The 15,942-nt window shown below is 47.9% G+C and overlaps 1 protein-coding gene across 4 annotated transcripts in view; it reads right to left on the reverse strand.

Annotated features, from left to right (window-relative positions):
- The window catches only part of LRCH1 (leucine rich repeats and calponin homology domain containing 1), a 113,804-nt gene that overhangs the window by 61,607 nt on the left and 36,255 nt on the right, over positions 1–15,942 (reverse strand). For all 4 annotated transcript variants that reach the window (XR_010990694.1, XR_010990693.1, XR_010990692.1 and 1 more), the window contains exons 2-4: positions 13,974–14,118; positions 7,645–7,771; positions 802–907 (exon numbers count right to left, since the gene is read on the reverse strand). Coding sequence is in view for 1 of the 4 variants with exons in the window: in XM_068165214.1 (XP_068021315.1) it covers positions 802–907; positions 7,645–7,771; positions 13,974–14,118 (378 nt within the window). In the remaining 3 variants the exon portion in view is untranslated. The remainder of the gene's footprint in view (positions 1–801; positions 908–7,644; positions 7,772–13,973; positions 14,119–15,942) is intronic.

Consider the following 15,942-nt stretch of genomic DNA (forward strand, 5'->3'; position numbering starts at 1 on the left):
GCAGTGTGCCCAGGTGGCCAAGAAGGCCAATGGCATCCTGGCCTGCATCAGGAAGAGTGTGGCCAGCAGGAGCAGGGAAGTCATTGTGCCCCTGGACTCAGCACTGGTTAGGCCACACCTTGAGTCCTGTGTCCAGTTCTGCACCCCTCAGTTTAAGGAGACTGAGACACTTGAACGTGTCCAGAGAAGGGCAACAAGGCTGGGGAGAGGTCTGGAGCACAGCCCTGTGAGGAGAGGCTGAGGGAGCTGGGGTTGCTTACCATGGAGAAGGGGAGGCTCAGGGGAGACCTCCTTGCTGTCTACAACTCCTTGAAGGGAGGTTGTAGCCAGGTGGGGGTTGGTCTCTTCTCCCAGGCAACTAGCACCAGAACAAGAGGACACAGACTCAAGCTGTGCCAGGGGAGGTTTAGGCTGGATGTTTGGAAGAAATTCTTCCTAGAAAGATAGATTGGCCATTGGAATGTGCTGCTCAGGGATGTGGTGGAGTCACCATCACTGGAAGTGTTCAAGAAGAGACTGGATGGGGCACTTCGTGCCATGGTTGATTAGGTAGTGTTGGACAATAGGTTGGACGTGATGATCTCAAAGCTCTCTCCCAAGCTGGTTAACTCTGTGTATTCTGTGTGTGTATTCTGAGTGGGTCCCCCTGAGTGTTACCTTCTGCCAACTCAAATGGAACAAACTGAAACACAAAGTAATTTTCCCCTTCTCAATTACTGATACAATTAAAAAACACTTGCAAAGTATTACTAGGAAGAGCTGCCTCAACATCATGAGAGTTTTTTCTTGGACAGTTGTTACCTTGGGGTAAAACTTCGAGGTAATTCCTTCTGACATTCAGCTCTCTTAAACATTTCAGCTTGCCTATCTGCTGTGGCAGCGTTGTGATTTCATTACAGCTGACATCCTACAGTGAAACAGGAATAACACAAATAAGGAACAAATAAGGCTCTCAAATCACACATGTGTGAAATTGTAGCTAATTTGCTGTCAATGCTCTAGCACTTTGTTAACCTGGTAACATGCAACCAGCTAGGTCTTGCCTCCACACAGCACAACTAGGTACGTGATCATTTAGGTGATCGGTTGGATGTGAGGCTCTTGGAGGTCTCTTCCAACCTGCTTGCTTCTGTGAGAAAATGTTTGCACATCCCTTACAAACCCTGAGCTCTGATTCTTGTTTGGAGGAAAAAACACACTTCATTTTGATAATGAATTGCTATAGAAGTAGTTAAAGCATTTGCTTCTGAGGTTCAACCTTCAGTTCTTCATTTTTATCCAGATGAAGAACTGAGCTCTGTGAATGCAGCATCATGATATGAAACCAAACATGTCTGGGTGAAAGATAAGTGGTGTAACACCATAGAGGAGAGGTTCGGAGAGGAGAGGAGAGAAGAGGACTGGAGAGGAGAGGTTCAGTTCGGAGAGGAGAGGTTTGGAGAGGAGAGGTTCGGAGGGGAGAGGTTCGGAGGGGAGAGGTTCGGAGGGGAGAGGAGAGGTTCGGAGGGGAGAGGTTCGGAGGGGAGAGGTTCGGAGAGGAGAGGAGAGGTTCGGAGGGGAGAGGTTCGGAGGGGAGAGGTTCGGAGAGGAGAGGTTCGGAGAGGAGAGGTTCGGAGGGGAGAGGAGAGGTTCGGAGGGGAGAGGAGAGGTTCGGAGAGGAGAGGTTCGGAGAGGAGAGGAGAGGAGAGGAGAGGAGAGGAGAGGAGAGGAGAGGAGAGGAGAGGAGAGGAGAGGAGAGGAGAGGAGAGGAGAGGAGAGGAGAGGAGAGGAGAGGAGAGGAGAGGAGAGGAGAGGAGAGGAGAGGAGAGGAGAGGAGAGGAGAGGAGAGGAGAGGAGAGGTTCGGAGAGGAGAGGAGAGGTTCGGTTCGGAGAGGAGAGGTTCGGTTCGGAGAGGAGAGGTTCGGAGGGGAGAGGTTCGGAGAGGAGAGGTTCGGAGGGGAGAGGAGAGGTTCGGAGAGGAGAGGTTCGGAGAGGAGAGGTTCGGAGAGGAGAGGTTCGGAGAGGAGAGGTTCGGAGAGGAGAGGAGAGGTTCGGAGAGGAGAGGAGAGGTTCGGAGAGGAGAGGAGAGGTTCGGAGAGGAGAGGAGAGGAGAGGAGAGGTTCGGAGGGGAGAGGTTCGGAGGGGAGAGGTTCGGAGGGGAGAGGTTCGGAGGGGAGAGGTTCGGAGGGGAGAGGTTCGGAGGGGAGAGGTTCGGAGGGGAGAGGTTCGGAGGGGAGAGGTTCGGAGAGGTTTAACCAGGTTGGAAAAGACCTCTGAGATCATCAAGTCCAACCTGTTTTCCTGACTAGCCCACAGCATGCTCCTAGGATGGTGACTCCTATTCTCTTGATGCTTCCAATAGATTTCACACAATATCTGGTAGCTCTTAGATGACAAAACTCCTGTAAATGGGTCAGATTTCTGAGGAATGTCTTTGAAGAAAGTTGCTTTAATACTAGTCTAAAGCATTACATTAGGATAGGGTGCTTGGTTGCATGGGTTAGTTGAGTAGGTGGTGTTGGATGATAGGTTGGACATGATGATGTTGAAGGTCTCTTCCAACCTGGTCTGGTCTGGTCTGGTCTATTCTATTCGATTCTATTCTATTCTACTCTATTCACTATCTTCAAGAATAAAATCTAGTTAAGAAAAAAAACATAGTAAACCAAAATGTGATGTGGTTATGCTGCTGGTTATGGAATAGAATACAACCATCCACCCAAAGGGGGTCCAAACAAGGTCTTTGAGAACAAGAGGACACAGTCTCAAGCTGCACCAGGGGAGGTTTAGGCTGGATGTTAGGAAGAAATCCTTCCCAGAAAGAGTGACTGGCCATTGGAATGTGCTGCCCAGGGAGGTGGTGGAGTCACCATCACTGGAAGTGTTTAGGAAGAGACTTGATGGGGCACTTGGTGCCATGGTTTGGTTGTTTAGATGGTGTTGGGTGATAGGTTGGACTCAATGACCTCAAAAGTCTTTTCCAAGCTGGTTAATTCTATTCTATTCACTGTATTAGATAAGTTTATTTGTGGAACAGAATCTCACTGCTGCCAGAGCTTCCTTGCTTCCCTTGTCAAAACAGTCAGGAAATTATTTTAGCTATCAGATAAGGAGATTAAAAAATCCCAGTTAATGAGGACATTTTTTGCCCAAGTTGCCACAAAGTGCAGTTAATTGCACTGCTCTCAGAGCAGTTCTTTTTAAAGCTTTACTGTTCTATTTTTAATTCCCCACCTTTCCAACAGCTTCATAATTGGACAGTCCTTTTTTAGAGCATGGAATCTGCATTTCAAGTCACCTTGTGGCAGAGAAACTCTCCACCAAGTGCGCTTACGCACACACATCAGGGCTAGTTAGGGAAAGAACCAGAGAAGTTTAAAGGAAGTGAAAAGTAGAACAAAACAAAAGCCTGGCAGTGTGAGTGTGCATCCTCAAAAACAATGTCCACTTGCAAGCTTTCAAAATATCCTTAGTGAGACTGATCTGTTATGAAAGCCTGTCAGCATTTACAGGACCTCTGCAGACAGTGGTATCCTTTGTGCTACTAAACACTGCAGTCCCAAGTACTTTTCAAATTCCTACTTTGATTGAATAGCTGCAAAAAACTAAGGCCTGTGACATTATTTCTAGTTATACCTATGCTCTTGATTGTTATTACATAGAATAAACCAGGTGGGAAGAGACCTTCAAGATCTTCATGTCCAACCCATCAACCAATCCAACCCGCCTAAACAACTAACCCATGGCACCAAGCACCCCATCAAGTCTCCTCCTGAACACCTCCAGTGATGGTGACTACACCACCTCCCCAGGCAGCCCATTCCAATGAGTGTGCATGTGACAGAGAGAGTGCTGATCTCTCCCATTACTTGGGCAGTAATGGAAGCAATACAAGCAATACTATCAGGCTGCTACAGGCTGGGGTCAGAGTGGCTGGAGAGCAGCCAGGCAGAAGGGGATGTGGGGGCAGTGGTTGACAGCCAGCTGAACATGAGCCAGCAGTGTGCCCAGGTGGACAAGAAGGCCAGTGGCATCCTGGCCTGAATCAGGAATAGTGTGGCCAGCACAAGCAGGGAGGTCATTCTGCCCCTGGACTCAGCACTGGTTAGGCCACACCTTGAGTCCTGTGTCCAGTTCTGGGCCCCTCAGGTTAGGAAAGATGTTGAGCTGCTGGAAGGTGTCCAGAGAAAGGCAACAAAGCTGGGGAGGGGTTTGGAGCACAGCTCTGTGAGGAGAGGCTGAGGGAGCTGGGGTTGCTTAGCCTGGAGAAGAGGAGGCTCGGGGGTGACCTCTTTGCCCTCTACAACTACCTGAAGGGAGGTTGTAGGCAGGTGGGGGTTGGTCTCTTCTCCCAGGCAACCAGCACCAGAACAAGAGGACACAGTCTCAAGCTGTGTCAGGGAAGGTGTAGGCTGGATGTTAGGAAGAAGTTCTTCACAGAAAGAGTGATTGACCATTGGAATGTGCAGCTCAGGGAGGTGGTGGAGTCACCATCACAGGCGGTGTTTAAGATGAGACTGGATGGGGCACTTGATGCCATGGTTTAGTTGAGTAATTGGGTGTTGGGTGCTTGGTTAATTCTATTCTATTCTATTCTATGCTATGCTATTCTAATGTCAAATACCTATGGCTTTCAAGCTAATAATTTTTAATGGAACTGTGCAACAAGCAGTTCAGAGTTGACTTCATGGACATCAGCAGCCAAATGAAGTGCAAATACCTATTCAAGTTCCATGGAATCAGTATGGGCAGGTCAGATTTCTTGTGTTCCTTCTATTTTTTTATCAGTTAGGCCTTGCCCTGCCATGTCAACCATTTCTCAAGATTAATGTAAAGTGTATTGAAATTGGACACTAATTCCTGTGTCATGACAACAAAATCTTCATTCTTCTTTTGTTTACAGTGAAGTTTAAATGGTCTTAGGCTAACAAAATTCACCATAATATAAACAGGAAAACAAATATGGTGCTCTGGGCTCGGAGTAACTTATTTGTTCACACACACTGGAGTTTAAATTAAGGTAAACTCCCTCCTTGCTTCCATTTTAAAACTTGGGAATCCTGAGTGAGCTGTTCCTCCTACAAAGCACATAGATACTGTCAGAGCTTGTGACAGACGAGCCATACTGAAAAGTAGAGAGAAGATACATGGTGCCTGAGCACATGGATCCTTAAAGGCAACAGATGGCAGTAGGTCCCACTTGCTCAGGTTCCTGCCCTAGATAAAGGAATGAACTGAAAGGCATAACTAGAGAGAGGCTCTGCAGAGGGACCTCAACAGGCTGGACAGATGGGCAGAGTCCAAGGGCAGGAGATTGAACACATCCAAGTGCCGGGTTCTGCACTTTGGCCACAACAACCCCATGCAGTGCTACAGGCTGGGGTCAGAGTGGCTGAGAGCAGCCGGGCAGAGATGGACCTGGGGGTGCTGGTTGATGGTAGGCTGAACATGAGCCAGCAGTGTGCCCAGGCAGCCAGGAGGGCCAATGGCATCCTGGCCTGCATCAGGAGCAGTGTGGCCAGCAGGAGCAGGGAGGTCATTCTGCCCCTGCACACTGCACTGGTTAGGCCACACCACGAGTCCTGTGTCCAGTTCTGGGCTCCTCAGTTTAGGAAGGAGGTTGACTTGCTGGAATATATCCAGAGAAGGGCAACAAAGTTGATGAGGGGCTTGGAACACAGCCCTGTGAGGAGAGGCTGAGGGAGCTGGGGTTGCTTAGCCTGGAGAAGAGGAGACTCAGGGGTGACCTTATCACTCTCTACAACAACCTGAAGGGAGGTTGTAGACAGGCAGAGGTTGGTCTCTTCTCCCAGGCAGCCAGCACCAGAACAAGAGGACACAGTCTCAGGCTGCACCAGGGAAGGTTCAGGCTGGAGGTTAGGAAGAAGTTCTACACAGAGAGAGTGACTGGCCATTGGAATGGGCTGCCTGGGGAGGTGGTGGAGTCACCATCACTGGAAGTGTTCAGGGGGAGACTTGATGGGGTGCTTGGTGCCATGGGTTAGTTGGTTGGGTGGTGTTGGATGATAGGTTGGACACGATGATCTTGAAGGTCTCTTCCAACCTGGTCCATTCCATTCCATTCCATTCCATTCCATTCCATTCCATTCCATTCCAACCTTCCTGAGCTTTCTTAATTCTAGGCTACCAAAGTGACATGTGGCTGCAGCCTCTTACTGGAAATCTTTTTAGGGCAGGAGCTGCTGTGCTCTTCATGACAAAGACAAATTACACTGGAACTTGAAAGCAACATGAACATTCAGCATTCCAGAAGCTGTTCCAACCATATAATTTTGTTGTTGGGTTTGGGGTATTTTTATCTGGTTTTTGGTTGGTTGATTGATTGCTTTTTTTTGTTGGGGTTTTTTGGTTGGTTTGGTTTTGGTTGGTTGGGGTTTTCTTTTTGCGGGGGGGTAGTGTGCTTTGGTTTTGTTTTTTAACAAGACAATCTTATTGCTCTCTACAACTCCCTTAAAGGAGGTTGTAGCCATGTGGGGGTTGGTCTCTTCTCCCAGGCAACCAGCACCAGAACAAGAGGACACAGTCTCAAGCTGTGCCAGGAGGGGTTTAGGCTGGATGTTAGGAAGAAGTTCTCCATAGAAACAGTAATTGGCCATTGGAATGGGCTGTCAGGGAGGAGTTGGAGTCACCATCACTGGAGGTGTTTAAGAAGAGACTGGATGGGGTGCTTGGTGCCATGGTTTAGTTGATTAGATGCTGTTGGGTGATAGGTTGGACTCAATGATCTCAAAGGTCTTTTCCAACCTGCTCAATTCTATATTCTATGTTCTATTCTACTCCTTTAGGTGTAACCTATGCTGGTTTGCAGACTGTTAGCTTTTAACTGTCCAAATTTCTAAACCAAGGAGAGGGCCTAAGGGCTAAGCTATGCAGAAACTCTTACTAACAAACACTTACACCATCAGCAAGGCTTAACTGGGAGAGCTCAAACTTGACATTAGAGGGGAAATTAGGTATGAAAGAACTTTACAGCCTACAGTATGCAAAAGAGGAAGAGAAAGGGAGAGAAAGGGAAGCATTCTCTTGTGTACATTTTCCACACACACAGGCTTTAAAAGGACATTCAATGAAATACATCTTAAGGTACCATTTTATATTCTCATTTACTAGGCAATACACTACAGGAGATCTGCTGCTTGCAGAAACAGTGGTTGGGTCTTTGAAAACAAGAGGAATAGAATCATTTTGTACAGTTAGGTGAGTGTTCCAGGAAAGGGAAGGTTGCATGTCAAAAACAGTGAAGCAAAATCCAAACAGACCGATCAGATCAGTTTCAGCAGTGGAATGCAATGTGGGAAGCAGTCATAAACAGAGAGAAAGGAAACAGAAGGAGAGTGTGCTGCAGGGCACAGCTCTGCAGTCTGCTGCCAGAATTACATGTTTGAAACAGCAAACCAGGGAGCCAGGGCAGGTGGCAAGTAAAACTGGCAAAGTTAATGAACTTAGAAGCGGAAGCAAAGGCAGTGGTGCTGTTGAGAGAGGTCCTGAAGAACCTGAACTATGATTCAGAAGCTCAAAGACTCATTTTGTAAGCTGCAGGACAGCATTAGGCATTTGTTCATTTGCAAAGTGAATGTCACTGTTTCTAGTTTAAACACAAAGGAAGTAAAAATAAAACATGGAAAAAAAAGATGAGCAACATACCAGTTCCATTAACTGTCTTAGCTGACCTATCTCTTCTGGGAGGGAACCTAGCTTATTGTTACTTGCAATTAAGACTTTTAGAGGAAGACCACACAGGCAAGCTGGCAAAGAAGAAAGCTGATTTCGACTGCAACAGAACACAAAAATAACCATTAAAGCCACCAGTGATGTTCCCCTGTATACTCACACAAAGTCTGAGAGCTGCACAATTCCTTCACTTCCAGGAGTCAGATTTTATGCAGGCAAAAATTCACACTTTTGAATGGCTATCACTTGTAAGACACTTGCACACCCCCAAAGGCCCCCATCGCTGAGGAAACAGGAGCGTGGAGTTGACCACTCTGCAAACAACGTCTTGTATCAGATTCATGACACCACAGTGAGTCTGGTTGTCACCTAGAGCAGCTGTTTCCCTTCCTAATGAAGTCAGGAACGCCAACTGGGACAGCATTTCTCATGTAAATGAGAGCTTGTGCGGCCATACAGTGGAGGCCTTCTGTTCTCACTAAAGACACATCAATGAATGACATCTAAAATGGTTACTTCCTCAATCCTTTCAAAGCACCTTCATAATTCAAGATGAGTTGCTACTTCTTTGTTCCATGATGTCAACCCAAGTAAATACAGCAAAAAAAAAAGCCCTGGGACCATCAATGGTTGATTACTTTCCAGGGCTCATACTGAGCCATTTTCTCTCTGGAGGTAACTTCTTCATCCAACTGATTACCATTTCTTCCCATGATTGACATGTGTCATTTCAGTCACTGGGCCACATTTCTGAAACTTAAGTCAATGAAAGGTGAGAAGATTTTCCTCAGGAGAAGATCAAAATTTGGCAACAGACTTGCAGGATATTTATGCTATCATTCCAGGAGCAATTGCTCAAGAAGCTAGAACAAATAGCATGACCTTCTGTGACCTCCAGAGATATCAAAACATCAATTTCTTGTGAGCTGTGGATCAACTCCCAGGATAACCTTGAAGCTCAACAGAGTAACATGTTAACTATTGATTTTTCCTCAATATTTAAAGGCTTTCATAAAACATGACTGCTTCTTTTCTTTATGGGCATTAACCTGTAGCAAAACAATGAACAGAAACTTAAAGCTGCACCCCAGTAAGAACTATCTTAGTAAGCTCCTGCATAAGGCTCCAGGTAACAAACAGGCATGAGGAACTCTGAAAACAGATGGCAAGAATTGTCCTGTGTAATTCCAGTAAGAGTTGCAACACTGGCTTCAAACTAAAAGGGAAGAAAATAATGACAATAATAGTAGTAAAATGAACATTCCACAAGTCACAAAACATTTCTCCAACTGCCAGCCCAATGGCTGCGTTTCGTAACATATTCATGCTCCACATGACAGCCTCAAAATGTATTACCCAGGATACTGTCATCACATCTGTGCTACAGAGGCCAGGAGACAGGCATCAGATAACAAACTTAAGGCTACTGAAAATGAGAAATTCAACTGCTAACCAGTAGGAATTGAACATGAGCGAGCAGTGTGCCCAGGGGGCCAAGAAGGCCAATGGCATCCTGGCCTGCATCAGGAATAGTGTGGCCAGCAGGAGCAGGGAAGTCATTCTGCCCCTGGAATCAGCACTGGTTAGGACACACCTGGAGCCCTGTGTCCAGTTCTGGGCCCCTCAGTTTAAGAAGGGACACTGAGACTCTTGAACGTGTCCAGAGAAGGGCAATGAGGCTGGGGAGAGGTCTGGAGCACAGCCCTGTGAGGAGAGGATGAGGGAGCTGGGGGTTGCTTAGCCTGGAGAAGAGGAGGCTCAGGGGAGACCTTCTTGCTCTCTACAACTACCTGAAGGGAGGCTGTAGCCAGGAGGGAGTTGGTCTCTTCTCCCAGGCAATTAGCACCACAACAAGAGAATAGCTCCAATTGATAACGCTCTACACCGAACTCTGGCCAGCATCACCTACTATTTCAGCCCCTACAGTGGCTTCCCTTTCTCAGCTCCTAAGTGGTTAGCAGTGTGAAGCAAAGATAATTGTGGCTGGAATTGGTTACTTGAACTAGGTGACCAGACTTACACCAATGCACAAAGGAATCCTCCTGGGGGGGGAGTTAAACATTTTGGCACGCTCTAGGACACAGTCTCAAGCTGCACCAGGGGAAGTTTAGGCTGGAGGTGAGGAGCAAGTCCTTCCCAGAGGGAGTTGCTAGCCATTGGAATGTGCTGCCCAGGGAGGTGGTGGAGTCACCATCCCTGGAGGTGTTCAAGAGGGGACTGGATGTGGCACTTGAAGCCATGGTTTAGTTGGTGATGAGGTGTTGGGTGCTAGGTTGGACTTGATGATCTTTGAGGTCTTTTCCAGCCTTATTGACTCTATGAGTGTATGAAAGAAAGAACCAACACTTACTGTGGAGTCAGAATTGTCAATTCCAGTGTCTTGGGAGAAGACCAAGACACAACTCATTCTTACCAAAAACACTACCTAGAAACAATCAAGTTCTAATCAGTTCAAACTGAGGAGGCCTAGAACCTAAGAAAGCAACACTATGCAGCAGGTCAGACACAAAAGAACAAGACTCAGTAGAAATACTTTAAAGTTTAACAGAACTTAGCAGCAACCCACAAAGAGACAAGGAACAGCACAGAGCCAGGGCAACTGAGTAATAAATCATCATTAGTTTAAATAAATCATGAACAGTATCCATCAAGCCCAAAAGACTCTGTGTGTCTCTTGGCAAGGCCTTCCAGTGCTGTTAAGCACAGGGGCTCTGCTAGGAAGAGGCAGACAAAGATGCATTTGACATGTTTTATTGTTTTTTTCTGGCCAAGAGGCAGCATGTTTAGAAAGTCAAGGATATCCTTCCTTCTTCTACAGGCTGTTTACTGTGTTAAAGGGTGACTTTAAACTGAGGGAAATGATCTAACTCTGTCAAAACTTGCACAACTCCTTTTTGTTTGGTCTGATTTGCTGTGATATGTGATAGTAACTCTTTAACTGCTCTGATTTTGTGATGACGCACACAAATTCTAGTACCACATTGACTTCCAATTCAGAGGTATAATAGATTGATTTCAATTAGAATAGAATTAACCAGGTTGGAAAAGACCTTTGAGATCATCAAGTCCAACCTATCACCCAACACCATCTAATCAATTAAACCATGGCACCAAGTGCCTTATCCAGGCTCTTCCAATGGCCATCCAATGGCAGCACATTCCAATGGCCAATCTCTCATTCTATGAAGAATTCCATCCTAACATCCAGCCTAAACCTCCCCTGGCACAGCTTGAGACTGTGTCCTCTTGTTCTGCTGCTGGTTGCCTGGGAGAAGAGACCAACCCCCACCTGGCCACAACCTCCCTTCAGGGAGTTGTAGACAGCAAGAAGGTCTCCCCTGAGCCTCCCATTCTCCAGGCTAAGCAACCCCAGCTCCCTCAGCCTCTCCTCACAGGGCTGTGCTCCAAACCCCTCCCCAGCTTTGTTGCCCTTCTCTGGACACATTCCAGCAACTCAACATCTTTCCTGAACTGAGGGGCCCAGAACTGGACATAGGACTCAAGGTGTGGCCTAACCAGTGCTGAGTCCAGGGGCACAATGACTTCCCTGCCCCTGCTGGCCACACTACTCCTGAATGAGATCTTTCTAGTTACTAGATTTACAGTGTTTTATAAACTCAACTTAATCCAGGCTTAATTTCTTTGTGGCCTTCCAGTATCTGAAGGGGGCCTACAAGAAGGCTGGGGAGGGACTGCTCAGGATCTCAGGTAGTGATAGGACTAGGGGGAATGGAATGAAGCTGGAGGTGAGGAGGAAGTTCTTCCCCATGAGAATGGTGAAGCCCTGCAATGGGTTGTCCAGGGAGGTGGTTGAGGCCCTGTCCCTGGAGGTGTTTAAGCCCAGGCTGGATGAGGCTGTGGCCATCCTGATCTAATGTGGGGTGTCCCTGCCCATGGCAGGGGGGCTGGAACTAGATGATCCTTGTGGTCCCTTCCAACTCTGACTGATACTATGATACTATGTATGTACTGAACAAATTACTCTATTCTATTCTATTTCAAGTCCTATTCCTTTCATATGTGCCGATACTCAAGACACACCATTCTCCTTTCAGTTTTTAGGGCCACAATTAGCGTTCCACCGTAGCCAAAACTGCAGCATGGTAACAGTACAGGAAGGCTTGAGAAACACTCTCAGTGTTTACAAAACTGATGATCAAGCCTTCTACTTTAAGGGCAACAAAGCTGGGGAGGGGTTTGGAGCACAAGCCCAATGAGCAGAGGCTGAGGGAGCTGGGGTTGCTTAGCCTGGAAAAGAGGAGGCTCAGGGGAGACCTTCTTGCTCTCTCCAACTCCCTGAAGGGAGGTTGTAGCCAGGTGGGGGTTGGTCTCTTCTCCCAGGCAAGCAGCACCAGAACAAGAGGACACAGTCTCAAGCTGTGCCAGGGGAAGTTTAGGCTGGATGTTAGGAGGAAGCTCTTCACAGAAAGAGAGATTGGCCATAGGAATGTGCTGCCCAGGGAGGTGGTGGGAGTCATCATCCCTGGAGGTGTTTAAGAAGAGACTGGATGAGGCACTTGGTGCCATGGTTTAGTTGACTAGATGGTCTTGGGTGAGAGATTGGACTCTATGATCTCAAAGGTCTTTTCCAACCTGGTCTGGTCTATTCTATTCTATTCTATTCTAATTTTAAAGGCCAAAGGCCACTTTGCCCCCTACTCAAACACCATTCTCAGTAAGGCCAGATTATTATAGCTTCACTATTACTCTATCTCTATCTATTCAGCTGCAAAGAAACCTCCACACCTTGTCCCAACTGGAGAAGTACCAGCATGCCCCCTCTCAAAAGCAACTGTGCATTCACTTGCACTGTAACCAGTAGCAAGCATAGAATCAATAAGGCTGGAAGTGACCACAAGGAAATCCTACACACCACTTCATTTTCACACATTTCTCATTTAGCAGAGACTAAAGTGCCTAGTTCTCTCCTCATTCCTCCTAAGAAGGCAGTAACTATACTTATTTAATCCTGTCTCTGTCCTTCCATCTTACACTGCTGGGCCCCATCCTCTTTAATATCTTCATTGATGATCTGGATGAGGAGATTGAGTCAGTCATCAGCAAATTTGCAGATGACACCAAGTTAGGAGCAGATGTTGGTCAGTTAGAGGGCAGAAGGGCTCTGCAGAGGGACCTCGACTGACTGGACAGACGGGCAGAGTCCAGCAGGATGGCATTCAACAAGTCCAAGTGCCAGGGGCTGCACTTTGGCCACAGCAACCCCATGCAGAGCTACAGGCTGGGGTCAGAGTGGCTGAGAGCTGCCAGAGAGGGACCTGGGAGTGCTGATTGACAGCTGCCTGAACATGAGCCAGCAGTGTGCCCAGGTGGCCAAGAAGGCCAATGGCATCCTGGCCTGCATTAGGAATAGTGTGGCCAGCAGAAGCAGGGAAGTCATTGTGTCCCTGTATTCTGCATTGGTTAGGCCACAGCTTGAGTACTGTGTCCAGTTCTGGGCCCCTCAGTTTGAGAAGGACATTGAGACACTTGAATGTGTCCAGGGAAGGGCAACAAGGCTGGGGAGAGGCCTTGAGCACAGCCCTGTGAGGAGAGGCTGAGGGAGCTGGGGCTGCTTAGCCTGGAGGAGGCTCAGGGGAGACCTTCTTGCTCTCTACAACTCCCTGAAGGGAGGCTGTAGCCAGGAAGGGGATGGTCTCTTCTCCCAGGCAACCAGCACCAGAACAAGAGGACACAGTCTCAAGCTGTGCCAGGGGAAGTTTAGGCTGGAGGTGAGGAGAAAGTTCTTCACTGAGAGAGTCATTTGCCATTGGAATGTGCTGCCCAGGGAGGTGGTGGAGTCACCATCCCTGGAGTTGTTCAAGAGGGGATTGGACGTGGCATTTGGTGCCATGGTCTAGTCATGAGGTCTGTGGTGACAGGTTGGACTCAATGATCCTCGAGGTCTCTTCCAACCTTAGTGATATGTGAGACTGTGCTCTTTTCACCTACAAAAACTGCATCAAGTCTCACAATATTTATCATCAGAAGGGAATGAACAGAGTATGACTCTGCTGCTGTGATTAGCATCCTGACTTTGCTAGAAGAATAAAGGAAAGAAAGGGATTGACATTACTTGCTTGTCTTTAAATCATTAGCTACATATTTTGGCCTTTACAATGCCTTCATACAGGGCTGTATCTTCAGCCAATGAGTTTTTGCATGACTGGGATTCACTAAGTTGAAAAATGTAGTTAGCTGTTCCAGAAACAAAGTGCAGCCAAAGAAAAAAAACAACAAACAAACCAACCAACCAACCAGCTTTAAACATTTGCCAATAAAACATAGGAGAAAGTTGAACTTACCTCAGATTTAAGTAAGTTAGCATTTGCAAGTTCACTATGGCATCTGGCACAATTTTAATACAGTTGTGGTAGAGATTTAGTGTTTCCAGGGACACAAAATGGCACAGCTCTGTAGGAACCTCTGCTAATCTGTTCTTGGATAAATCTGAGGAGAGAAAAAGAGAAGGTACATGCTTTTGAGCCACCAGACAGATATACATTGAAAAGCTATGCTGCTTGATTAAAATAAATTCATAAATGTAATCATACAGTGAGACAGAACTCAGCACTGGTTAGGCCACACCTGGACTCCTGGGTTCAGTGCTGGGCCCCTCTGTTTAAGAAGTACATTGAGACCCTTGAACATGTCCAGGGAAGAGCAATGAGGCTGGGAAGAAGCCTGGAGCACAAACCCTATGAGGAGAGGCTGAGGGAGCTGGGGTTAGAATAGACTAGAATAAACCAGGTTGGAAGAGACCTTCAAGATCATCGTGTCCAACCTATCATCCAACACCATCTGATCAACTAACCCATGGCACCAAGCACCCTGTCAAGTCTCCTCCTGAGCACCTCCAGTGACGGCGACTCCACCACGTCCCCAGGCAGCACATTCCAATGGGCAATCACTCTCTCTGTGTAAAATTTCCTCCTGACCTCCAGCCTGAACTTCCCCTGGCGCAGCCTGAGACTGTGTCCTCTTGTTCTGGTGCTGGCTGCCTGGGAGAAGAGACCAACCTCTGCCTGTTTACAACCCCCCTTCAGGTAGTTGTAGAGAGCAAGAAGGTCTCCCCTGAGCCTCCTCTTCTCCAGGCTGAGCAATCCCAGCTCCCTCAGCCTCTCCTCACAGGGCTGCGTTCCAAGCCCCTCACCAACTTCGTTGCTTTTCTCTGGACTCCTTCCAGCAAGTCAACCTCCTTCTTAAACTGAGAGACCCAGAACTGGACACAGGACTCGAGGTGTGGCCTAACCAGTGCAGTGTACAGGGGCAGAATGAACTCCCTGCTCCTGCTGGTCACACTGTTCTTAATGCAGGCCAGGATGCCATTGGCCCTCCTGGCTGCCTGGGCACACTGCAGGCTCATGTTCATCCTACCATCAACCAGGTTGCTTAGCCTGGTGTAATGGGTTGGGGAAAACCCCCTCCCCACCACGCGCAGAAATAACGACTCAGACAAACAGCTTGCAAAAAGTGATGGAAAGTTCAAATAGAGAACTGTGAGTGTGTGCAGAGAGCTAGAAACACAGTGACAAGAAGATCCCATCCCCACCTGAGGGTGCACCCAAAACCCCCAGGGCTCCTCCTTCCCCCCCCCCCCACTGCTCGGCTAGTCTCAGCTGGCCAGATCTGAGACTGCCCAACCCCCCGTGGCCGTGGGCCTAGCCAGGCCCATGGCCGGGAGATTTAGAATAAACCAAACCAGGTTGGAAGAGACCTTCAAGATCATCACGTCCAACCCATCAACCAATCCAACCCACCCAAACAGCTAACCCATGGCACCCAGCACCCCATCAAGTCTCCTCCTGAACACCTCCAATGACAGTGACTCCACCACCTCCCTGGGCAGCCCATTCCAATGGGCAATCACTCTCTCTGTATAGAACTTCTTCCTAACATCCAACCTGAACCTCCCCTGGTGCAGCCTGAGACTGTGTCCTCTTGTTCTGGTGCTGGCTGCCTGGGAGAAGAGACCATCATCTGCCTGTCTACAACCTCCCTTCAGGTAGTTGTAGAGAGTGATAAGGTCACCCCTGAGTCTCCTCTTCTCCACGCTGAGCAACCCCAGCTCCCTCAGCCTCTCCTCATAGGGCTTGTGTTCTTCCCCAGTTACCGGGTGGCGAAGAGGAAGGAAAGAGGAAGTGCCAAACCCTGCCGTGAAACTTATAGTGGTGCAAGGGATCATGGTAGGAAATTACCTAATTACCTGTGTCCACCCACTGGGCTGGACTTCTGGACACAGGAAACACCCCTGCAGCAGAGGGCACCCAGCCC

Source organism: Melanerpes formicivorus, unplaced genomic scaffold (genome assembly GCF_026170545.1).
Source record: "Melanerpes formicivorus ecotype bairdi unplaced genomic scaffold, bMelFor1.0.p_v2 SCAF_87, whole genome shotgun sequence".
In the NCBI taxonomy this organism is placed as follows: Eukaryota; Metazoa; Chordata; class Aves; order Piciformes; family Picidae; genus Melanerpes; species Melanerpes formicivorus.